Source organism: Meles meles, chromosome 21 (genome assembly GCF_922984935.1).
Source record: "Meles meles chromosome 21, mMelMel3.1 paternal haplotype, whole genome shotgun sequence".
Lineage (NCBI taxonomy): Eukaryota > Metazoa > Chordata > Mammalia > Carnivora > Mustelidae > Meles > Meles meles.
In genome coordinates, this window is record NC_060086.1 from 8,991,917 (window position 1) to 9,013,766 (window position 21,850).

The window sequence follows — 21,850 nt, forward strand, 5'->3', positions numbered from 1 at the left end:
TAAAAAAATCAGGTGAGGCAACAGCGTGGTACAGCGCGTTTTGGAAAGCGACAAGGAGACAAGACCCCATCACGATCAGGGCCTTTTGCGGGCCCCAAATCCCTACTTGCCTCAGGCCTGGAGCAGGCCTATGCGGCTTCATCATAGTTTGTTTTCACCGTTCTAATAATTCATAATGACCACGCTCCGAAACCTGCCCCAGGTCCTTCTCTCCCACAGCAACAGCGACTACCCATTTTTCTGTCCTCTACCCAAACCCACAGCCCGCATGCCTGCTCTTGAGGGAGTGGAACTGGGGAAGTGATCTGATCAGTGGGGAGCTCTCCACCAGTGGGGCCAGGACGTTGGAAGGCGGATGCAGGGAACCTCGGTGTCCACGCGGGGCGTTTGGAGTGCCTGAAGAGCGAAGGCTGGACAGCGGAAACGGTGGGAACAGACCGCGCCAGGTTAATCTCCGCACGCCCGACTCCAACCCAGGCTCCGAGGCCCGAAGCGGCTCCCTTCGGCGCCACCTGGCGGCCGTCGCGCGCGAGCGGACAGCGGACCCAGCGCGGCTTCCCGGGCCTGCGGGGGCTGGTTCCCGCGGGGCGGACGGGGGCTTGGGGGAGGGGGCGCCCAGCTTGGACAGCCGAGACCGTGCGGCCCAGGGCGAGGAACGTCTCTGGATTCAGGCGGACCCCACGACCCCCGCCAGGCCCTGAGAAGACCCGGGGACGCCGGCCCCTAGCTGCCGCAGACAGGCAGTCGCGGGCCGGAGCGCTGCGGGACGCTGGGCGCCCGACTCAACGTGCGCGCACCCGCGCGCCACACGCAGCATCCCGCGCCAACGCGCGCGCGCACGCACGCCCCGACGCTGGCCCGCGCCGGCCGGTCTCCCACGCAGCGGGCGGTGGGCACCGGAGCCCAGTGTTGGGGCCTGGGAGGCCTTTCCGAGGGGCGCACTCGGGCGGGCACACCGCTGCACGCTCTTTCCACCCTCACCTCGGGAGTGGGGACGCCGCCGCGGCCGCACTGTTCCCATGGGTGACCCCCTGGAGGGCGGGTCGTGGGGTCCGTGCGGCCCAGGCCCTTCCGAGCAGGCTGGGGGCTCCCGGGCCAGGCCGCTCCCACCTGCCGGCCGTGGCGGCCAATGAGAGCCTGGTCTGGTGATGTCATGCCCCGACCGGACCCTGGTGACGAAAGTCCCAGGTCACCCGTCAGGGAACCAGAGCAAACCCACCCGCGGGGGTTCCGGAAGTTTCCACTGCGGCAGCAGAGTGCGGCCTCGCCCCACAGCCTCGCGCGTGCCACTACGTTTTGCCTTCTGGGGTGTCCCCGAGTCACCTCTCCCTTGCCCCTGGGGGTCTTCTTCCGTGGGGCCCCCCTTCATTTCCAGTCGTGATCTCATGTTCTCATCTTCATTCCCACAGGTGTGCCCTCATCCCCCAGGAATGTCCCACGTCACCTTTTCTCCGCCAGTACCACCCCGGACCCCTAAGGGGGTCCTCAGCCACACTTCCACGTGCCGGTCCTCCCATGCCACCCCCGTTGTGTCGTGGCCAAGGATGTTCATTTATTCGGCTCCCAGTCCCGACCGAGGCTGTCAGTGTGTCCGAGTGTTTGTCCGTCCGTCTGTGACTGTCGGTCACCGTTTGTCTGGAGCTGTCACTGCCTGCGACTGTCCGTCTGCGTGTCTGTCTCCGCGGCTTCTGTCCGTCTGTCACTGTGGGTGTCTGCTGCGCCGCTGCAGGTCTTCCCGTCGTGTCACTATGTGTCTGTCCGAATGTCGGCGTCTGTCACTGGAGTCCGTCCGGGCCCCCGGGGTCTCTGGGTCTCGCCTCCGAGGGAGGGAAAGGGAGGGGAGGTGGCAGCCCGGGAAGGCGGGGAGGGGCGGGGGCGGAGACAGTGGGCGGGGGCGGGGGCGGGCGGGGGCGCCGTGCGGCCCCGAGGGGGTGTGTGCGGGGGGCCGGAGGCGGCGGCTGTCAGAGTCGGCTCAGCCTGCGCCGGGGAACATCGGCCGCCTCCAGCTCCCGGCGCGGCCCGGCCCGGCCCGGCTCGGCTCGGCCGCCTCAGGTGAGTCTCCCGCCCCGGCCGGGACCCTCCCCCGGCCCGCGGCCCATTCCGCGTCCGGGAAAATGTGCGCTCCCGGAGGGATCCGGGCCCCCCAAACGGGACGCCCACCGCGCCCCCGGGCCTGCCCAGCGACGCCCCCCGCCGCCCCACACTCATCTTTAACTCTTCCCTCGCCGCCGCATACTTACGGTCGTCCGCGCGGGAGCCGGCACCCCGGAGGGCCGGCCACCGCCTCTGCTCTCGAATTCCTGGGGGGACCCCCGAGCGCCCCTTCCCCCGCCCGCCCCCAAGTGTGGGGCCACTGGAAGACGCCCCTTCCTTGGGGCGGAACCCGAGCTGCGCAGGTTGCTGGCGCCGGCCCCCCCCCCCCCACCCAGATCCCGCAACCCCAGCGCCCCTGCGCAGCGCTCAGCCGAAGCCCCCTCCGAGGCCCAGGCGTCCCCCTCCCACGGGGACTCCGTCTCTATTTGGGGAAAGGGGAGGCTCAGCGGAAGCCCCGAGTTATAATTAGCCCCACTCGGGTTTCCTAGTTAATCCCCAGCACCACCACCACCACCCCAGCCTCAGGGCGGCGGGGGTTGGCTGGGTGAGAGGTGACCGCCACGAGAGGGGGGAGTTCCGACCCGGGGAATTTTGATCCCTTGGCTGGAGATGCCGGAACCACAGCAGCTGCTGCCCCAAAATAGCGCCCTCGCCCCTGCAGCCGGGGATCTCCGGAGCTCGGAGAACACAGGCGTCCCGGTTCGCCCTTCAGACCCCTCCGCAATGCCCGCGAGCCTCTAGACCCCCGCCCCGAGTTCCCGGCTCTCGGACTCGGGGCGGGGAGCGCCGTCCTTTTCTCGGTCTCTACTGCCCCCCACTGGCGGCAGCGTGCCCCGCAGCAACGGATGGATGGGGGACTCCAGTCCTGGGGGACCCGGGCTGGCGAGCCTGATCTCCGAGGCCAGGCGAGGCGAGTGCGCAGCTGACCGGCACCCACGGGTACCAGCGCCCCGTGCCAGACAGTGGATGAGGAGGGGCAGGGCAGGGTGGGACAGGGTGTGCAGTAAGCAGGATTTGGGGTACCCCGAGACCTGTAGCTCCCACAGCCTTGAATGCCCAACCCAGCCCCCAGGGCCCCCCACCCCCGACCCTGGCCAACTCAAGAGAGCCTGCGCCTTCACGCCACCACCACCACCGCCGCAAGGCTCCCCATCAGCGCCTCCCGTCAGTGAGGGCCCCGCCCCTGTCTGGTGGCCTGTGTGTGGATGCGGCCTCTGGTGCGGGTGCCTGCGCTGCTCCGGCTGGGCCCAACGCAGTCCACCCAGCTAGGGGAAGGAGGTGAGGGTGGTGGGCGCTCAGTGGGGCAAGAGAAGGGATAGCCTGGCAGGCCTCATCTCTGTTGCCTCCGTTGGTCTGTCTGGGTGTCGTGTGTGTGCCCCATCTCTGTCCCCTCTTGCTTCTCTCTGTCTGCCTGTGTCCTTGTCTTGGCCTGACTCCCTCCCTCCGTTTCTCTCCACTCTCCCAACCTGCCCCACCTCCTCTGCAGCTCCACGATAACCCCTGGGCAAGAGTGTTACCTAATCTCCCGGCTCCTGGCAGCCTCAGACCTTCACCCTCTGCCTTTCTGTCTCCCAGCAGACGCCTGCCTGGCCTGGCAGCCATGAGGCCCCCCTGGTGTCCCCTGCACACGCCCTCCCTGGCTTCCCCAATCCTGCTCCTCCTCCTCTTCCTCCTGGGAGGAAGGGCAGAGGCTGAGGACCCGGAGCTGCTGGTGACTGTGCGTGGGGGCCGGCTGCGGGGCATCCGCCTGATGGCCCCTGGGGGCCCTGTCTCCGCTTTCCTGGGCATCCCCTTCGCAGAGCCACCTGCGGGCCCCCGTCGCTTTCTGCCACCGGAGCCCAAGCGGCCCTGGCCGGGGGTGCTGGACGCCACAGCCTTCCAAAGTGTCTGCTACCAATATGTGGACACCTTGTACCCCGGCTTTGAGGGCACAGAGATGTGGAACCCGAACCGTGAGCTGAGTGAGGACTGCCTCTACCTCAATGTGTGGACACCATACCCCCGGCCGGCGGCCCCCACCCCTGTCCTCGTCTGGATCTACGGGGGTGGCTTCTACAGTGGGGCCTCCTCCCTGGACGTGTATGACGGCCGCTTCCTGGCCCAGGCTGAGGGGACCGTGCTGGTGTCCATGAACTACCGGGTGGGAGCCTTTGGCTTCTTGGCATTGCCAGGGAGCCGGGAGGCCCCCGGCAACGTGGGTCTGCTGGATCAGAGGCTGGCATTGCAGTGGGTGCAAGAGAACGTGGCCGCCTTCGGGGGCGACCCAACGTCAGTGACTCTGTTTGGGGAAAGTGCCGGTGCCGCCTCGGTGGGCATGCACTTGCTGTCCCCTCCCAGCCGGGGCCTTTTCCACAGGGCTGTGCTGCAGAGCGGCGCACCCAACGGCCCCTGGGCCACGGTGGGCGTGGGAGAGGCCCGCCGCAGGGCCACACTGCTGGCCCGCCTCGTAGGCTGTCCCCCGGGGGGTGCTGGTGGCAATGACACAGAGCTGGTTGCCTGCCTGAGGACACGGCCCGCTCAGGACCTGGTGGACCACGAGTGGCACGTGCTGCCTCAGGAAAGTGTCTTCCGCTTCTCTTTCGTGCCTGTGGTGGATGGAGACTTCCTCAGTGACACACCCGAGGCCCTCATCAATGCTGGAGACTTCCACGGTCTGCAGGTGACTAGTGGCTGGAAGGGTTGGAGCTGGTTCCTCTAGGCCTGTTCTCCCACCCACCCCCAGCCCCCAGCCCCCCGGGGACCCAGGCATGAAGGCTCCTCAAGATCCGATTCCCAAAGGCCTGGGCTTATGGCACCATGGCCACCCCCTCCTCCCTGAGAGCTCAGATCCTGGGGTGGTCAGTGGGGCAGAGAGAAAAGGAAACATGGGTACATTTTCTCTTTCTCTCTGTCCCTTCCCCAACCTCCTGCTCTCTTCCTCCATGGTTCTGGGGTCTATAACTATTGATCTCTCTGGCTCTTTGTCCATCTGTTTCTGTCTACCTGTCTGTCTGTGCCCCCCCCATCCCTCCATCCTGTCCCCTCAGGTGCTGGTGGGTGTGGTGAAGGATGAGGGCTCCTATTTTCTGGTTTACGGGGCCCCAGGCTTCAGCAAAGACAACGAATCTCTCATCAGCCGGGCCCAATTCCTGGCCGGGGTGCGGGTCGGGGTCCCCCAGGCGAGCGACCTAGCTGCCGAGGCTGTGGTCCTGCATTACACAGACTGGCTGCACCCTGAGGATCCAGCGCGCCTGAGAGAGGCCATGAGTGATGTCGTGGGCGACCATAACGTCGTGTGCCCCGTGGCCCAGCTGGCTGGGCGACTGGCTGCCCAGGGGGCTCGGGTCTATGCCTACATCTTTGAACACCGCGCATCTACGCTCTCCTGGCCCCTGTGGATGGGGGTGCCCCATGGCTACGAGATCGAGTTCATCTTTGGACTCCCTCTGGAACCCTCGCTAAACTATACCGCCGAGGAGAGAACCTTTGCCCAGCGACTGATGAGATACTGGGCCAACTTCGCCCGCACAGGGTCAGCAGTACTGAGGGGAGGAAGGCCTCCAGGAGCCAGAGAAGCAAGAGGAGGGGACAGGGAGAGAGGAGGACAGACAGAAAGGGCCGGAGAGGGAGGGAAAAGTTCCCAAAAGGAAGGAGACAAAGAGGGAGACAGAATGACAAAGAGGGGGAGGGAAGCATAGAGAAGAGAGACAGGGAGACAAAGAAGTTACCGTAGTACTTAGGAGCTAGAACTGGAGACCGGTCAGGCGGGCCAGCCATACATTCTCATGTCTGTATCCTAGCACTTGACCGCACAGGTCTATGTCGTCACACACCGGCTTACCTGTCCGAAGAAAGGGACCACAACTCCGACATCACATGGGTGTTGTCAAAAGCAAAAACAAGATGTTTGTAGAGCTAGGACTGAGCCTGCTTACACAGTAAGGGCTCGTAAATCGTAGCGATGTTTTAAATGGGAGAAACAAAGACAAAAGGGCTGTAAAGCTGAGGGAAAGGCAGAAAGAGGGCAGGAGGAAAGGGATGGCTCTAGCTGATGGGGGATCCGGGAGACCAGAAAGAAGGGTTAAAGAGGTGGTGGGAAGGAGGGGATGTGTTCTCCAGGGAACCAAAGAGGGCTGGGGTCAGGGGGCAGCCTGCCTCCTCCTGCTCTCCATCGCCAGTCCACAGTCCCTAGGGCGGGCGGGGCAGGCTTGCCTGAGGCTGAACCTTCCCTTTCCTTCCGAAGGGACCCCAATGACCCCCGGGACCCCAAAGTCCCGCAGTGGCCACCGTACACGGCGGGAGCGCAGCAGTACGTGAGCCTGAACCTGCGGCCGCTGGAGGTGCGCCGGGGGCTGCGCGCCCAGGCCTGCGCCTTCTGGAACCGCTTCCTCCCCAAATTGCTCAGTGCCACCGGTATGCAGGGGCCAGCGGGCAGGGGCTGGGCGGAGGAGGGCAGAAAAGGGGCGCGAAAAGAGAGAGGGGAGTGGGAGCCGGCTGGGTGTAACCCCTCTCTTCTCCCCCCACCAGCCTCGAAGGCTCCCAGCACCTGCTCAGGCCCCGCCCACGGGGAGGCTGCCCCGAGGCCCAGGCCCGGCCTTCCCCTGCCCCTCCTTCTCCTCCTCTTCCTCCACCTCTCCCGGCTCCTGCGGTTGTGACCACGGCCACTTACCCCTCCGGCCTCAGGGGGCCCCTCCTCTAATGAGTGGTCGGACAGTGGGGAAGGGCCCCACTCAGGGATCTCCGACCCAGTGCACCCTCCCTCCTCAAACCGAGAGACTCAAACTGGCCAGGGCTGGGAGGGGGTGGTGACCTATGACCCGTCTCAGGGACCCACACGCCTTTGTTGTCTAAATGGAAATGAAAACGCCGATTTTCTTTTTTTACAAAATTATTTGGAGCCGGAGCCTGGTGTCGGGGGGCAGAGGGAGGGCCGGGAGCTAGACAGCACCCCCTAGTGGGGCTATAACAGTCAACCATTTCTGTCTCTTCTCTTTTCCCCACCAACCTACGGATCCTCCCTCTTCTGATCCTTTCTGTCCCACTGTCTTCCGGTCATCTTCTCCTCCCCCACCCCTTCCTTCCCGCCATCCTGCTCTGGCCCCTCCTCCACTCCCATCCGTCCTCTGGTCTTCTGTCTTTCGCATATTCTCCTGATCCTATTTCCACTGTCCTGCGTGCCCCCCTGCATTCTCCTTGTATTCTCCTGCACTCACGCTCCCCCACCACCATGTACGTTCCCTGACCTTCCCCTTGTCCTCCTCCAACCCACTTGCCGGGCGCCCTGGCCGCAGACACACTGGACGAGGCGGAGCGCCAGTGGAAGGCCGAGTTCCACCGCTGGAGCTCCTACATGGTGCACTGGAAGAACCAGTTTGACCATTACAGCAAGCAGGATCGCTGCTCAGACCTGTGACCCAGACGGGACCCCCACGTCTCCCCGCCCTGCTCGCCCCGCCCGGCTCACTAGCTGTATATACTTATTTAAGGGCTGGGATATAATACGGAGGAGCCCTAGACCCTACCCACCCACCCTCCCGAGTATCCCCGAGGCTCCCCGTCCTCTGCATGTCTCGGGCCGAGCCCCTCCCCCGCGGTGCCTTCGCCCCTCTGGGCTGCCAATAAACTGTTACAGCCACAGCAGTGTGCGCGACTAGGGACCGGGGACCGGGCCTCAAACACCGGGGCTGAATAGACAGAGCGGGACGGGTGTGACAGCCACCCGAGTTCGCAGACCTCTGTAGCCGGGCGGAGCGTGCCGGCTCCCACCACGCTACCCTGCCGCGCCCGCCGCACCGCGCCCCGCCTCACGAGGCGGGGCTCGCGCCTGCGCAGTAGCAACAACAGCGCAGCGGTGCATTGTGGGAGCCTGCGGGAGGCGTTTTCCCCGCTTCTGCCGCTCGGGATTCTGCGCTGCGGAGACCGGCGAGAACCGGCGAGACCGGGAGACGGCGCCCGGTCCTCCCTGCGGCTAGCTCAAGACCCAGGGCCGAGAGGAAACGCTGGAGCCGGAGTTCCGTCCGCGCCGCCAGGACGCGTCTGCCCGACCTCGGCCCCGCCGCCCGCCCTGGAGCCGCTGAAGGACGTCCACCTGGGCCTGGCCCCGCCCACCCGCGGCCCCGCTCGCCTGGCCCTCCTCTCGGGCCACTACCTTTACTATCACTATGGCTGCGACGGCCTGGACGACCGGGGCTGGGGCTGCGGCTACCGGACTCTGCAGACGCTGTGCTCGTGGCCAGAGGGCCGGCCCGCGGGCGTGCCCGGACTGATGGCCGTGCAGGCGGCTCTGGAGGACATGGGCGACAAGCCCCCCGGGTTCCGGGGCTCCCGGAGCTGGATTGGTTGTGTAGAAGCCAGCCTCTGCCTCGACCACTTTGGAGGGCCCCAGGGGCGCCTATGTCATGTACCCCGTGGAGCAGGGCTTCAGGGGGAACTGGAGAAGCTTTACTCCCACTTTGCAGGGGGCGGGGGGCCTGTAATGGTTGGGGGGGATGCAGATGCCCGGTCCAAGGCCTTACTGGGAGTCTGCCTGGGTCCAGGCACGGAAGCCTATGTTCTGGTATTGGACCCTCACTTCTGGGGTGCTCCGAAAAATCCCAGTGAACTACAGGCAGCTGGGTGGGTGGGATGGAGAGAGGTAGGCACAGCCTTTGACAGCAACTCCTTCTACAACCTGTGTTTGACCAGCTGCAACTCCCAGAAGCAGCAGCACACTCTGGACTGAGGCTCAGGTCCCAGAATGGAGACTATCTCTAGACCCAAACATACCTAAATAAACCTTTATTCCAAGGCAAAAGCTGTCTGGGTCTTTGGAGTCAATAAAATGGTGCAGCTCAGCTAATTATGGCCCCAGCCAATCTTTGGGAGAATTTGGGGAGGTACATAATAATCAATCACTATGGAAGTGCTTTTATTGGCAGTAGGGCTGAACGTACAAAAAAAATTCCAGCTGGATAGGACCAGGCAGTCACAATTCTAGACGAGGCCAGGAGTGAGGAGAAGTAAAGGGCTCAGAAGAAGTCCACATCATCTGGAGCGTCCAGGTCACGGTATTCCACAATGGCCCGTGGGTCTCCTCGGACCATCCTGTGAGATATGGAAGAGGTAAGGTAGGACAGTTGAGCGTCCCTGAAAGGGAGCTTGAAGAGGGCAAGAAAGCTTGGACATCTTAGCTCATTCTCACCTGTTCCGAGGCTTCCCGGGATAACCTCCTTGGCCTCGGAAGGCATCATAGTTCCCTCGGCCAGCACCATAAGGGGCGTGAGGGTATGGAGGCCCTCCCGTCGGGACCGCAGGGCGGACAGCACCAGCTACACAAGAGATTGGGGTTGAGTTGAAAATCTGTGATCTCAACTATACCTTGGTTTAGCTTCCTTTTTCCCAGCCCCTTACAGCCACTAAAGCCCTTTCAAGTCTCCCCCTATACTTACCTCCATAGCCCAAGATGGGGGGCCGGGGCTGACCATAGGGCATCAGGCCCTGGGGAGTCTGGTGTGGGTAGGGGAGTCCCGGCGTGAGGCCTGGGGGGAGTACAACATGGACAGGAACATGAATTACTGCGGGGGGGGGGGGGCGGGGAGGGGAGGGGGGAATGACAACTGGCTTTTAGGAATACTGTCTGAGTGGAAGAATGTTTCAGAGGATCATAAGACAAAGAGAACCAGGAGTCCTTGATAATCAAGGGAGAGGGAATGTGGCAGACCCTCATGGATCGTATCTTACTCTGGGCCGGGCCAGGTGGCTGAGCTGGCTTGATCTCCGGCAGAGCCGGGCGCTTGGCGTCAGTGAGAAAGTTGTTAAAAAATGCCACCTCCTTCTTCACTTCCTCAATCTTCTCTGCATGCTTGTTGAAGATATGTTTGCGTACAAACTCAGGACCCTGGGTAAAGAGAGACTGGATCAGAACAGAGCAAGCAATGTGCAAGGATAATTGACCTCCCCGCCCACCAGTTCCAGAGCCAATTCCTCCCCAGGCCAGAGGTGGCTTCCTGGCTCAACCCCTTCCGCCCACAGTTCGAACACGGCTCCCTACCATCCCAGACCTTGAATTTCTTGCCACTGAGAGGGCATAGCCACTTATCCTTGCCCAGTTCCTGGGTGTTAGAGGTGACAAACTTCTCCACTTCCTGCTCGGGGTCTTTGCGCCCCATCTTCTGAGCCTCTTCCTCGGAAAGAGATTCCCGCACGCTCAGCAGCGGAGTCAGCTTCTCCTCAAATGTCTTCTGCCATTCTAGCACTGTGGTTTGGGAACAGGGACAAGAGCGAGCTGGAGAAGGGAGCCAGAAGCAAGGAAGGGACGAGGGGCGCCTGGCTGGCTCCGGGCACGTGATTCGATCTCTGGGGTCCTGAGTTCGAGCCCCACATTGGACATAAAGATTATTTAAAAATATTAAAAGGGGGGGGGGAGATGAGAGGCTGGGAAGGCACTGCTACCAGAACACGTCCACGACCAGAGGCAGCTGAGAAAGGGAAACCAAAGGGGGCTTGGGAGTGGGGAAGCTGGGAACCCACCTTCTCCATGACTGATGCGGTTGGGAGGCATGGGCCCCCGAACATGGATGATGCCACAGCGGTTGGGCATTTCATCCTCATTGGGGTACTCGCAAGTGTTATAATAATCCAGGGAATGCACAATGCGCAAATAGAGGAGGAGTTTGTCCAAAACCTGAGAGAGAACAAAACCTGTGAGTTCACCATGCTCTTCTGGGCCCTCTGCTGCCCCAACCCAGGAAGGACCCTTGCCCGCCTGCTCTTGCTGGCACCTTGATCAGTTTCTCATCCCGCTCCACGTTGATCTCTGCCGGGTTCCCTTCCTTAGGGGGCTCCTCAGGGGGAGCCCCCCCACTGCTCCCCAGCAGCTCCTCCTCCTCCGCACTCACTTCCTCAATCAGATAGTCAGTGATGTTCTTCAGGATCGGGTTCTGGGAGGGCAGACTCTGGGAAGGAGGAAGAAGAAGGGCAAGTGAGATGACAAGAGAAAACTCTGAGGCAGACAGTCCCAGAAGCTCCTCGTCTGAAGCAGAAAGGAATCCAGGGCTCCCCTGGCCTGTTACCACGGCTCCGTTATTTGTCTTTTTCATGCTTATTCTCTCCTAGCCAATGCATCATCACTATGCCAGTCTGTTCTAGCGGAAGCTGGACGTGCTGCCCAGATAGGCTGAGAACAGGGGATGAATGCTACAGACAAGACCAGAGGTGCCCACAGCAGAAGACATGGTATGGGTTGCTTCTGGAGAAGTTTCACGGGGAGTCACTGACTGTTGGCAGAGGAGGCGTCCCAGGCTCGGAGGCCCAAAGCTGGGTCCTGTCATCCAGCGTATGGATCAGCTTGGCGGCCAGCTTGATGTCGTTGCGCACTATCTGCTTGTGCTGGGTAATGCCGTTGATGTTGCGGACTCGGCGAGTCAGGTCTCTGTTCACACCAGGGCTCAGCTCACACTCCCGGAGCTAGAGGGAGCCAACACAAAGCTCACCAACACTTGCCCAAGAAAAAGCAGCTCCAGGAACTGGCCCTACTGACAGGACCAGCGACTGGACCGTGAGCTCCCCGAGAACAGGGACCAGGAGCGTCTTACTCACAGACACCGGCATATGCTTAATGTGAGCAGACTGGACGGTCGGGGGAGGGGGGAAGGCAGAACGAATGAATCAAAGAACAAAGGAATCAGAGGTTGTGTGCAGCACAGAGAGCCCATTCCCAGCACTTACTCGGATATTCTGCAGGTTCCAACAGATCTCTTTGATGTTAACACTGCGGTCAAAGGTCACCCAGCCACGACGGAAAAACCTGCCGAAGAAAAGGTCAGCATAACCCTGGGGTGAAAGGGATCCTGGCCATCGGCCTCCCCCTGTACCGTATCTCCAGGGTATCCAGGGTCACTCTCCTCCCCATTCCTCACCTCCTCTCAGGCTGGGGCTCGGACAGCGCCACACGCATGAAGCCTGGGTATCTCTTACAAAGCTGGAAAAACAGGAACAGAAACCACACTGAGCAATTCAATGTTTCACTTCTTCCTCCAATCCCCCTGTCCTCAGAACCCTGGGACTGCTTCTGCATCTTTACTCAGGTTAGGAAACACTAATAAAGGGCTTAAGAGTAAGGGCACTTAAAGGCAAATGGTGTGATCGGGGCCAGCCCACAAAAGGCATGGGCCCATGAGAAGGAGCTCCCTGTTAGAGAAACAGGGGCATCCATCAGAAGTGGAGTCAAAGTATCTTCTCCCCGCTTCACCAGCTCCCCCTCCCCGCCACCAAAGATGGAGCCCGGGTGCCATTCCTGCCCCCACGACCGCTCTTCCCCACTCACAGAAATGATCTCCGCCCGCGAGATGTTGGGTGCAATGTTGCGCATGAAGAGGGAGCAAGTCTTATGGAGGGGCCGAGGTTTACATTCCGGCCCAGGAGTGTCCTTAGGCTTCTCCCTTTCTTCTTCTTTGGGCTTCTCCTTTTCCTTGAGTGCCTCTTCTGGGCAGAAAGTGGTGGCGATTGGTGATTTTTTTATTGTTGATTTTGGAGGGGAAGACGGAGAAGCAGTCACACTCCCACCTCCATACCCTCATCTCCCAAAAGGGCCGCCCCTGATCAATTTCACCCACTCCCACCTCCCCTACCCCGATTCAGTAGGAAGAGAATGGACTAGAAGCAGATAGTAAAACCCACCAGCCTCCTCCTTCTCTTCCTCAGCTTGGCCACTCTCTGACTCCGACTCCGACTCGGACACACTGCCTTCGTCAAAGCTGTCGTCACCACTGTGCTTCCTGTTCCGCTTCTTGCTACTCTGTGAGCCACAGCAGGAGGGAGGGAGTCAGGTAACCAGGCCCCTGGGCCCGACACCGATCCCGTGGCAAGAGATACCCTACCTTTTTGGCATCTTTCTCAGAGTCATCTTTCTTCTCTTCCTTGTCCCCATCACCCTCTGATTTCTTAGTTTTGTCATCGTTAGAACTGTCGTTTTCAGCCTGCAGGTAAAGACAATCCCAGGCATGTCCATTTCCCCTGCAACCTTTATCAGAACGCAGGCCCCTCCCTAGCCCTCCACCTCTCCTGGACCCACCACATAGCCCTCCAGGACCCCGACCACTGAAGCTGCTCTGTCACCCTCCCCAGGCGCTCACAGGCAGCATCTGCACTGACCTGTTTGCCGTCTTCTTTCTTGTCATCCTTCTCATTGGCCTTGCGCTCTCCGTCCCCCAGGCCCGGTCCGGCCCGGCCTTCTTCTTTCTTGCTGGGCTCCCCAGGCTTTCCTGCCTGCTCCTCCTCCTCCTCCTGCTCCAGGATGCGCAGATCATTCTCTGTCCCTCCTTCCATCTTAATCACAGCTACCAACAAAGGGAGCAGAGGTCACAATGGCCCTGGCCTTTAGCCTCTGGCTTATCAACTAACTTCTGTTTCCCAACCAAGATCTTGGTCACCACACATCCTCTTCCCCTTCCAGTCCACACACCTGCATCCAGCATCTTGACAATGGCATCAGCTTTGTCTATGTCCAGGAGAAGATTATCAAACCAGCCACTCTCCATGAGGGACAGGAACACCCTCAGTCGGTTTTGCAGGGCCCCCCGGGCCTCCTGCCGACGCTTCCCCACCTCATCTGGGTGGTACTTAGACCGAAACCTGGGAAAGAAGTAGGGAGGGAAGAGACAAAATAGTCACTGGATGCCACGGCCAGGACATGGGGAGGGGCCCAGGCAAGTCAGGGCTTAGCCCCCATCCTCTCACACCCACAAAAAACCATGAAAGCAGAAAGACTGGGGAGAGGGGTGCACTAGAACCACCCAATACCCCCAAAAGGAACCAGAGGTTATGCTCTGAGAAGATCTGGGGGAGAGCCAGGAACTAAGAGCTCTGGATTTGGGAAAAGCAATGACTACAGGGGGAGGCCAGGGTTAGAGAGGCAGAATGATTGCCCTGAGTCTCTGGGAAACGCTAAGTTAAAGAAGCACAGTTTCCCAAATCTTCCAAGAGGAAGGCTAAGTAGTAGGCCCCAAAGAACCTCCCTCTCCTTGCCAACCCCCAACTAAAGTCATTATAGGACTGCTCCCACCAACTCCCTCCATCCCTAGGTGGAAGACAGAGGGAAACCTGAAATGCACCAGATAGGAAAAGCCAAAAAAGGCAGAAAAGCTTTCTCCCCGCTTGGGAAGAAAAGCAGATGGTGGAGGGACAGGGAAAGACCAAAGGGAGAAACTGAAGTGCCCTTATAACGTCAGGTACTGCCCACAGGGAGAGAGAGAGGAGAGGGGTAGAGGATTAGGATGGAGCATGGAAAGAAAATTTAAAATAGGACCTTGAGGGGTGAAAAAAAAAAAAAACAGAAGAAATGAGTATGAGAAAAAGCAGAAAGGGAAAGTGTGAGAAAGTCCCAGAAATCGAAAACAAAGGGAAAAAACGGTCAGAGAAACTGGAAGAAAAAAAAAAAAGAAAGAAAGGGAAACAAGTGGTTAGGCAAGGAGCAAGGACAGGGATGGAGAAAGGATGAAAAGTACATGAGAGAATGAGACCAAGACACAGAGAAAGAAGAAAGAGGAGACAGGGACAGACAAAACAGAACCACGAGTTGAGCGTGAGAGGAAAGGAAAGCCGCAGGCATCACCTCCAGGATCTTTACCTTGGCCGCTTGGTCAAACAGAGCTCAAGATTTAACTAGCCGCGCCCAGGGCCCATGCTGGCAGGTGGGCCACCGGCTGGCTCCTGGCTGGGGCGTCCCGGCCCAGATGCCCCACCCCCGCGGGGCTCCGCGGTGGGGGCCCTGACTGACTAGCTGCCTGAGCAATCACATTCAGCTAAACCGCTGCATTGTGCACAGCAGTGCCCTGCCTGTCTGCCTGGCCGGGGCAGCGCAGCTCAGCCCAGGGGGCTCATGTATGGGCTGGGTATGGTGGGGGTGGAGGTGGGTTTGCTCCGAGCTCCGTCGATGAGCGGGTGTAGTTCCCAGTTCTGGCTCTTTTCAAGGAGGAGGAGCAGAAAGAGGATGAGGAGGAGGAGGAGCAGGAAGGGGGGAAAAGATGGTTGATTAAAATTAAAACATCCACAAAAGGAAAAAAATTAAAACTCTCTTTCTGTCAAACGACCCTGAGATCTTTGCTTTTTCTTGTCTGGATTCACTCGTTGCTTTTGGGAGAACACCACAGCCACACAGGGTCCCGGCGATCAGGGATGACAATGACCCCATACCAGCAAGTGGGAAGCAGTCTGTCTGCTGCCCCAAGGGAACAGGTGGCTCTGGCCAGCTGCCTGGAGGTGTCCCACTCACTGAGGACAGAGGGGAAGCGAGGTGGGGTGGGAGGCCGTGGCAGACGCTGAAGTGAGGAGGAGAACCCATCAGCCAATGCTGTTGTACTTCCCATCCCCCGCCCCCAGGAAGTTCTGGATTGGGGAAAACGGGAAGAGGACAGGGCTGCAGGCTCCACTGGCGGGGCCAGGGGAAACATGCTAGGGAACAGAGAGGAGGAAGAGGGGGGCACTCACCACTCCTCATCTTTATGAGCCAAAAAGAAATCTTGCATCTGCTGCCTTCGGAAATCCAGCTTATAGTCATTATAACGCTTCACAGCCTCGGTCTCATCCACAGAGTCATCCAATGACAGGAGAAACTCCTTGAAGGTCTTCATCACCGGTGGTGGCACACCCAGGTCAATCTCTGCGATGCTGCCCAGCCTGGGGGGGGCCCGGTCAGGAAGTCTTGGTTGCGGGGGAGAGGGTGGGGGGGGATGGGGGGGCCAGGGTAGCCAGCTGCCCCCTTCCTTTGCCCATCACGGACACCACCCCAGGCACCAACTGCTACCACCCCCACAGGCACTCCTCTCTGTACCTAACCCGCTTCCTGGCTCCAGCCACGGTCCTTGGCAACCCCAATCCGTCCCCCAAACCTAACATCTCCCTTCTCTCAAGAACCCCAGAACCCCAGGTCTTTACCTGGCCTGGATAGGCAGAACATGGTGCTGCATGATGTGGACGTCTGGGTGGCCCCAGGGCTGAGGGGGGCCGTAGGTAGGGCCCCCACCCCCCCCAGCATAGGGCATCTCATAGCCACTGTGGTATGGGTCAGAGCTGTGCTCATCCCTGAGGGTGGGGGACACAAAAATCAGACAGAGAAGGGAATCATGTCTCCAGAGCGCGAAGGAGGATGGGACAGAGGAAGGGGCACATGGAATGTGGTCTCTCACCCAAGGGTTTAGGGGATAAGAAAGATGGGTTTATAAGAAGTCTGAGAAAAGGAAACGATAAAGTCCTCAGTGAAAGTGAAGAGCACAGCCGGGGCCAAGTGGAAGTGAGGCTGAGGAGAGAAGCCAGAGAAACCGTTGCCACCTCACCAGTCTCGCCTCATGCGCTTCTGCGGGGGGCTGAGCTCGTGGCGGGGAGGAGAGAAGCGCTCTCGCCGATTGCGGTCATAATCCCGATATTCACCCCGACTACGCCGCTCCCGGCCACGGTCCCACTCTCTGGCGATAAAAACAAGCAACAGTATTAGGACACAGCCAGGCATGCTCCTGGACAGGCCCTTCCTATCCTGAAACACAAGACTAAAAGCCCACAATTATAAAACTATTCTCTAAACAGAAAAGAGTAAGACTCTTGCCCACTGCCATTACCCTCAGGCGGACGGCTCTCCAAGCTTGCTTCGCTTCTCCTGTTTCCCTGGGAGCAGGGGTATCAACCATCACCAGGTACGCAACTTATCACGTGTCACCCTCCCGGCTCACCCAACCTATTGGCTTGCTAATCCTCTGCCTCAGAGCCTACCGAAGCTGTCCTCTTCCCTGCCCTGTCCACAAACTGCCCCCGTCCATGTGCCCTGACCCTGGTCATTTCCCCTGTAACTGTGGCACCTGGTGAACCGATCTCTGGTCCCTCCCACTTCTCTGTCGAAGTGATCAGTGATCTTTCTCAAACATAAATGCCATCATGCCATGCCCTTCCTTGCTCAATGCCAGTACACAACACTGTTCAAAACCTTGGTTCCTGCTGTCATTCCAGCCTCTCCACCAGCTACCAGCCACCTCCATCCTAACCTTAACCAAACAGACACCCTGTGCTCTGGCCCAGGGGTTTTCAAACGTTTGGTCTAGGGACTGCTAGCCTCCCCACCTCACACTCTAAAACTACTGCAGGGCACCTGGGTGGCTCAGTCGGTTAAGCATCTGCCTTCAGCTCAGGTCATGATCCCAGGTCCTGGGATCCGGGTCCACGTCATCGGGCTCCCTGCTCAGCGGGGAATCTGCTTCTCCCTCTGTACCCCACCACGCATGCACACGCTCGCGTGCTCTATCTCAAATAAAATCTTTAAAGTAAATAAATTTTTTTAAATAAAAAAATTACAGATTAAAGAGCTTTCCTTATGTGGATGACATCAATACTGTACTCAAAACAGGAACAATATTAATTTTGCAGTTATAAATCAACATAAATTACATTTTTATGAAAAACAGCTACTTTCAAAAAAATTTTTTTTAATAAGCAGAGTGCCACTGGGGGGCACCTGGGTGGCTCAGTGGGTTGAGCCTCTGCCTTTGGCTCAGGTCATGATTTCAGGGTCCTGGGATCAAGCCCTGCATCAGGCTCTCTGCTCGGCAGGGAGCCTGGTTCCTCCTCTCCCTCTGCCTGTCTCTCTGCCTACTTGTGATCTCTGTCTGTCAAATAAATAAATAAAATCTTTTTAATAATAAATAAATAAAATCTTTAAAAAAAGGAATGAAAAGTGCCATTGGGGTGCCTGGGTGGCTCACTTGGTTAAATGCCTGCCTTCGGCTCAGGTCATGATCTCAGGGTCCTGGAATTGAGTCCCGCATCGGGCTCTCTGCTCAGCAGGGAGCCTGCTTCCTCCTCTCTCTCTGCCTGCCTCTCTGCCTACTTGTGACCTCTCTCTCTGTCAAATAAATAAATAAAATCTTTAAAAAAATAAAAAAATAAAAAAAAGAAAGAAAGAAAGAAAGAAAACGAAATACTTTAATAAATAGTCTTTTCAGGTAACTGAAACTATACTTTGACACTACCTAAAACTTGAAAAGAGAGAATTTCTTTAAGATTTTATTTACTTATTTGACAGAGAGAGATCACAAGTGGGCAGAGCAACAAGCAGAGGAAGAGAGGAAGCAGGCTCCCCGCCAAGCAGAGCCTGATGCAGGGCTCGATCCCAGGACCCTGAGATTATGACCTGAACCGAGGGCAGAAGTTTAATCCATTGAGCGACCCAGGCGCCCCTACTCTGCTACATTTAAATCCATTGTTCTATCTTGGCTCTGGGTGGATCTTGACATACCTTATTATACAACATCAAAATACCATATTCATTAGCATCACTACCTATTCTCATCAAAGAATTCTTTTTTTTTTTTAAGATTTTTTTTATTTATTTATTTGACAGGCAGAGATCACAAGTAGGCAGAGAAGCAGGCAGAGAGAGAGGAGGAAGCAGACTCCCTGCGGAGCAGAGAGCCCAGTGCCGAGGACCCTGAGATCATGACCTGAGCCGAAGGCAGCGGCTTAATCCACTGAGCCACCCAGGCGCCCCATATTCTCATCAAAGAATTCTTAAAGCAACAGGAAACTGTCAAACTCACACGAACAGTATAAGTTTTCCAAAATTTTAGTTTTCACTGGAAAGTTCCACTTCCTCACTAGCAACAAAGCTAACAATCGTCCTTGAAGTAATAGATTCTTAGTCTGTTTTCGAGAAAATATCAAATATCCAAGTAGGATTAACTACTGTTTAACATCTTTCGTTCAGGTAAAAATGGCACCCCACCAAAAACAAACAAACAAACACCTGTTAGCTCAACTCAAACCTCAATCCCATACTCTTCTTTAAGGTAACCCCTACTCCTATCCGCACTGCACGCGCTTTATGTGTACTTCCCACTCATCACGCGTACAAAGATGCACAGACAAGAATCCAACTTAATAGATTTTAAATTCTGCTGCTTCATTAAGGACATTAAGTGAAACTGGCTTTTTTTTTTAATATTTTATTTATTTATTTGACAGGCAGAGATCATAACTAGGCAGAGAGGCAGGCAGAGAGAGAGAGGAGGAAGCAGGCTCCCCGCTGAGCAGAGAGCCCGATGCAGGACTCGATCCCAGGACCCTGAGATCATGACCTGAGCTGAAGGCAGAGGCTTTAACCCACTGAGCCACCCAGGCGTCCCCAACCTGGCTTTTTTTTAAATGCTTGGTGCCACTGCCTTGACTTGCACTAAGACAAAAGCAGTTTTCCCACCAATGCTACAGCACCAACAATGCAAACAGCGATACAGTGAAGATGACAATCCCACCTTAAAGTTGCTATAAAAATACTTCTAACACCACAAATCCCTAGGGTCTGTGGACCACATTTTGAAAACTGCTACTTTATTATCTTTTTTTTTTTAGAGGAGGAGAGAAGTAGCGGAAGAGGGAGAGAGAATCTTAAGCAGGCTCCTTGCCCAGCAAGGAGTCCAGCACGGGGCCCACCTCCACACTGTGAGATCACGACCTGGGCCGAAATCAACAGTCTGACACTTAACCGAATGCGCCCTCCCAGGCACCCCTGAGAAGCACTACTTTTTTTTTAAGATTGTATTTATTTATGACGGAGAGATAGCGAGAGAAGGGACACAAGCTCAGGGGAGCTGGAGAGGGAAAAGCAGGCTCCCTGGGATCATGACCTGAGCCGAAGTCACAAGCTTAATTACTCAGCCATCCAGGCGCCCCAAGAACCACTACTTAAAACAAACAAACAAACAAACAAACTAGAACATGGGCTCTTTTCTGCACAATTTTATGTCCCCAAGTCCAAACTGCTGACTCCCCCTGTGCCTGGGGAATTCCCATTCATCGCTCCAAGTCTTGCTAAGTGTCACTTTCCTGTGCTCTCTCCGCCATTTCACCTCCAACACGACTCCCCTACTTTAGATCTGCTCCGTCAACTCTTCACCGTCTTTATGACCATCCCTCGTACATACTCAACTGCAGCACACCCAAGGCCATTTTGCCCTCCACTCTGGGCCCCAGACTACAAATTATTTAATCACAGCAACTACTTCTTGGCCCTTCTCAGAATTCGGAACACCTCTTTCTTCTTCCTTACAAATCACGAGGGGGGACAAAGCATCACAAGGTCTCCCCACTGAAGAAATACACTGACTACAGACTGGAGGCTTCACTGACCTCATTTTTCAAAATAACACTGAACGAATAAATGCTATTACAGTAAGTCACCTCAAAGCCCCCCCCTCGAAGGTTTTGTGATGTCCTTTAGATGGAAAAAAAAAAATCGTTTCTCTTAATTAGTTTATTGGAAACGATGTCAGATTTCCCTCAATGAAAAAAACTTAAAAATACTGAACTCAAGAGCATCCCAGAAAGCGAATGACTAGCTGAGTCAAACCTAATCAATTAACCTAACCCCCACTGCTCCGAAGAACTCCTTCTGATTTTAGGGAAGAAATTTAACCACATTCTGCCAGGGAACAGGTCTGGTCTGACAAGCCCTCCAGTCTAGTCAATTCTAAAACATCACTTTCTTTGAATCCACCTGTTTCAGGAGTAACTTACAAAAAATAAAACTCACGCATCTTAAAGAACACGCATAAATACTACTTCCTCCTACTCAAACTTGTGGACATTTCAAAAATCCAGCCAGAGCGGGGAAAAAAAAAAAATCTCTGGCCAACATCGAATGGGTTTACCGACCCGAAACGGTCGAGTATAAGCGACTTCATGGGGTTCGCCCTATAAAATAGTAATAAAGGCAATGCAATGGGGGCGGAGGGCCACAGAATGAGGCAGGGGGACAAAACTGAGGAAAAGAAGTCGTACCGGTCATTCCAATCGTCCCCTCGACGTCTTTCATCTCTTTCCCGGGAACGGTCATAGTCGCTGCGCTCCCTTCTGAACTTGTCCCTGCGCCTTCGGTCATACTCGTCATCGCTGTCACCCATGGCGCGGTCTGAGGGAGCCCGGAGCGCAGACAGGGGTGGTCAGGGTGCAGAACAATGAAGAGGAGAGGAAAGGCTCCAGAGCCACTCCAGGGCTGCACGCTCGCCTCCCTCCACAAAAGCCGGCCTTCCGCTGCCCCCTCCATCCTCCGCCCTCTCCCGGCGCAGGTGGACGGCTCCGACACTCTACGGGCCCTCGGGGAGGTGGGGGGGTCTCCCTGCCCACGCCCGCCGGCCGCCCGATCCCGCTCCCGCCCGCAGCAGCCCCGGCTCTCCAGGCCCCGCCCCTCCCCCACCTGGGAGCGGTCGCGGCCGTTAGCCTCGCGCTCCCGCGGGCGAGTTTTCCGGGAGACCTGGGCCCGCCTCCTGCTTCGGGCGCGCGACGAGGATGGCGCGGACGATGAGAGGGAGACGCGGGGCTCTTAACGAAGGGGCCAAGGAGACGAAGAGAAAGTGGGACAGCCGGGGATGGGCGGTCGGCGCGCGCCGCTCGCGCGGCGCCTGCGTCACCGACGGAACGGAGCCCCAGCCACAAACTACACCCCCGCGGCCTGAACTGGAACTTAAAACACAGAGCGAGACGCTGGGAGCTCCCGGGGATGATGGGAAGGGGCGGGGATCCGGAAGTCTCGCGCGCTTTCCGGAGCGAGAACTGCGCGGACGGCAGGAATTACGGGAGCCGAGGTGGCCCAAGCGAGGCCTCGAGAGGGCCTTTGGGACTTCTGGGTTGGGAGACTTTCTTCTGCCCGAGGTCTAAGGTTGCCCTACCTCGGATGTGTCCGGGGCCTGAACCAGTTCGTGTGCAGTTGTTGACACCACCCCCCCCCCGCTCGAGGAGCCTCCAGCCCTCATGCGGGTCTGTTTCC

At 57.7% G+C, this 21,850-nt stretch overlaps 3 protein-coding genes across 10 annotated transcripts; 2 read left to right on the forward strand and 1 right to left on the reverse strand.

Annotated features, from left to right (window-relative positions):
- Positions 1 to 1,920: 1,920 nt before the first annotated feature.
- ACHE (acetylcholinesterase (Cartwright blood group)) lies at positions 1,921 to 7,710 on the forward strand. Of its 5 annotated transcripts, none has more exons than XM_045993243.1 (5): positions 1,921 to 2,052; positions 3,673 to 4,753; positions 5,121 to 5,605; positions 6,317 to 6,486; positions 6,601 to 7,354. In XM_045993243.1, exons 2-5 carry the CDS (start codon positions 3,695 to 3,697, stop codon positions 6,726 to 6,728), a joined length of 1,842 nt encoding a protein of 613 aa, XP_045849199.1. In that variant the 5' UTR covers positions 1,921 to 2,052; positions 3,673 to 3,694; the 3' UTR covers positions 6,729 to 7,354. The 5 variants fall into 5 exon arrangements, with proteins under 5 accessions (XP_045849199.1, XP_045849201.1, XP_045849198.1 ...); XM_045993245.1 differs by lacking the exon at positions 6,601 to 7,354 and adding an exon at positions 7,365 to 7,710 and having other exon boundaries at positions 1,960 to 2,052; positions 3,670 to 4,753; XM_045993242.1 differs by having other exon boundaries at positions 1,960 to 2,052; positions 3,670 to 4,753.
- A 69-nt stretch (positions 7,711 to 7,779) lies between these two features.
- Positions 7,780 to 8,901, forward strand: UFSP1 (UFM1 specific peptidase 1 (inactive)). Its single transcript, XM_045993248.1, has one exon. The coding sequence runs from the start codon at positions 8,339 to 8,341 to the stop codon at positions 8,792 to 8,794; it is 456 nt and encodes a 151-aa protein (XP_045849204.1). The 5' UTR covers positions 7,780 to 8,338; the 3' UTR covers positions 8,795 to 8,901.
- Positions 8,902 to 8,961: 60 nt separating this feature from the next.
- On the reverse strand, positions 8,962 to 21,574 carry SRRT (serrate, RNA effector molecule). 4 transcript variants are annotated; one of them, XM_045993241.1, is made up of 20 exons: positions 21,281 to 21,574; positions 20,866 to 20,995; positions 16,383 to 16,511; positions 15,985 to 16,131; positions 15,538 to 15,726; positions 13,514 to 13,683; positions 13,204 to 13,388; positions 12,930 to 13,028; positions 12,730 to 12,847; positions 12,377 to 12,531; positions 11,970 to 12,031; positions 11,779 to 11,857; positions 11,329 to 11,517; positions 10,833 to 11,006; positions 10,582 to 10,735; positions 10,113 to 10,306; positions 9,793 to 9,949; positions 9,501 to 9,590; positions 9,254 to 9,380; positions 8,962 to 9,156 (listed from the first exon to the last, which is right to left on the reverse strand). In XM_045993241.1, the coding sequence occupies exons 2-20, from the start codon at positions 20,985 to 20,987 to the stop codon at positions 9,081 to 9,083; spliced, it is 2,616 nt and encodes an 871-aa protein (XP_045849197.1). In that variant the 5' UTR covers positions 20,988 to 20,995; positions 21,281 to 21,574; the 3' UTR covers positions 8,962 to 9,080. The 4 variants fall into 4 exon arrangements, with proteins under 4 accessions (XP_045849197.1, XP_045849195.1, XP_045849196.1 ...); XM_045993239.1 differs by having other exon boundaries at positions 9,501 to 9,602; positions 21,281 to 21,573; XM_045993240.1 differs by having other exon boundaries at positions 12,377 to 12,534; positions 21,281 to 21,573.
- Positions 21,575 to 21,850: the final 276 nt, after the last annotated feature.

Coding starts and splice junctions, on each gene's coding strand:
- UFSP1 (XM_045993248.1), top strand. CDS start 8,339: ATGGCCGTGCAGGCGGCTCTGGAGGACATGGGCGACAAGCCCCCCGGG.
- ACHE (XM_045993243.1), top strand. CDS start 3,695: ATGAGGCCCCCCTGGTGTCCCCTGCACACGCCCTCCCTGGCTTCCCCA. Junction 4,754..5,120: donor GAGACTTCCACGGTCTGCAG/GTGACTAGTGGC, acceptor CTGTCCCCTCAG/GTGCTGGTGGGTGTGGTGAA. Junction 5,606..6,316: donor GCCAACTTCGCCCGCACAGG/GTCAGCAGTACT, acceptor TTCCTTCCGAAG/GGACCCCAATGACCCCCGGG.
- SRRT (XM_045993238.1), bottom strand. CDS start 20,987: ATGGGTGACAGCGATGACGAGTATGACCGAAGGCGCAGGGACAAGTTC. Junction 10,307..10,581: donor CCGCATCAGTCATGGAGAAG/GTGGGTTCCCAG, acceptor CCCAAACCACAG/TGCTAGAATGGCAGAAGACA. Junction 9,950..10,112: donor TCAGTGGCAAGAAATTCAAG/GTCTGGGATGGT, acceptor CTCTTTACCCAG/GGTCCTGAGTTTGTACGCAA.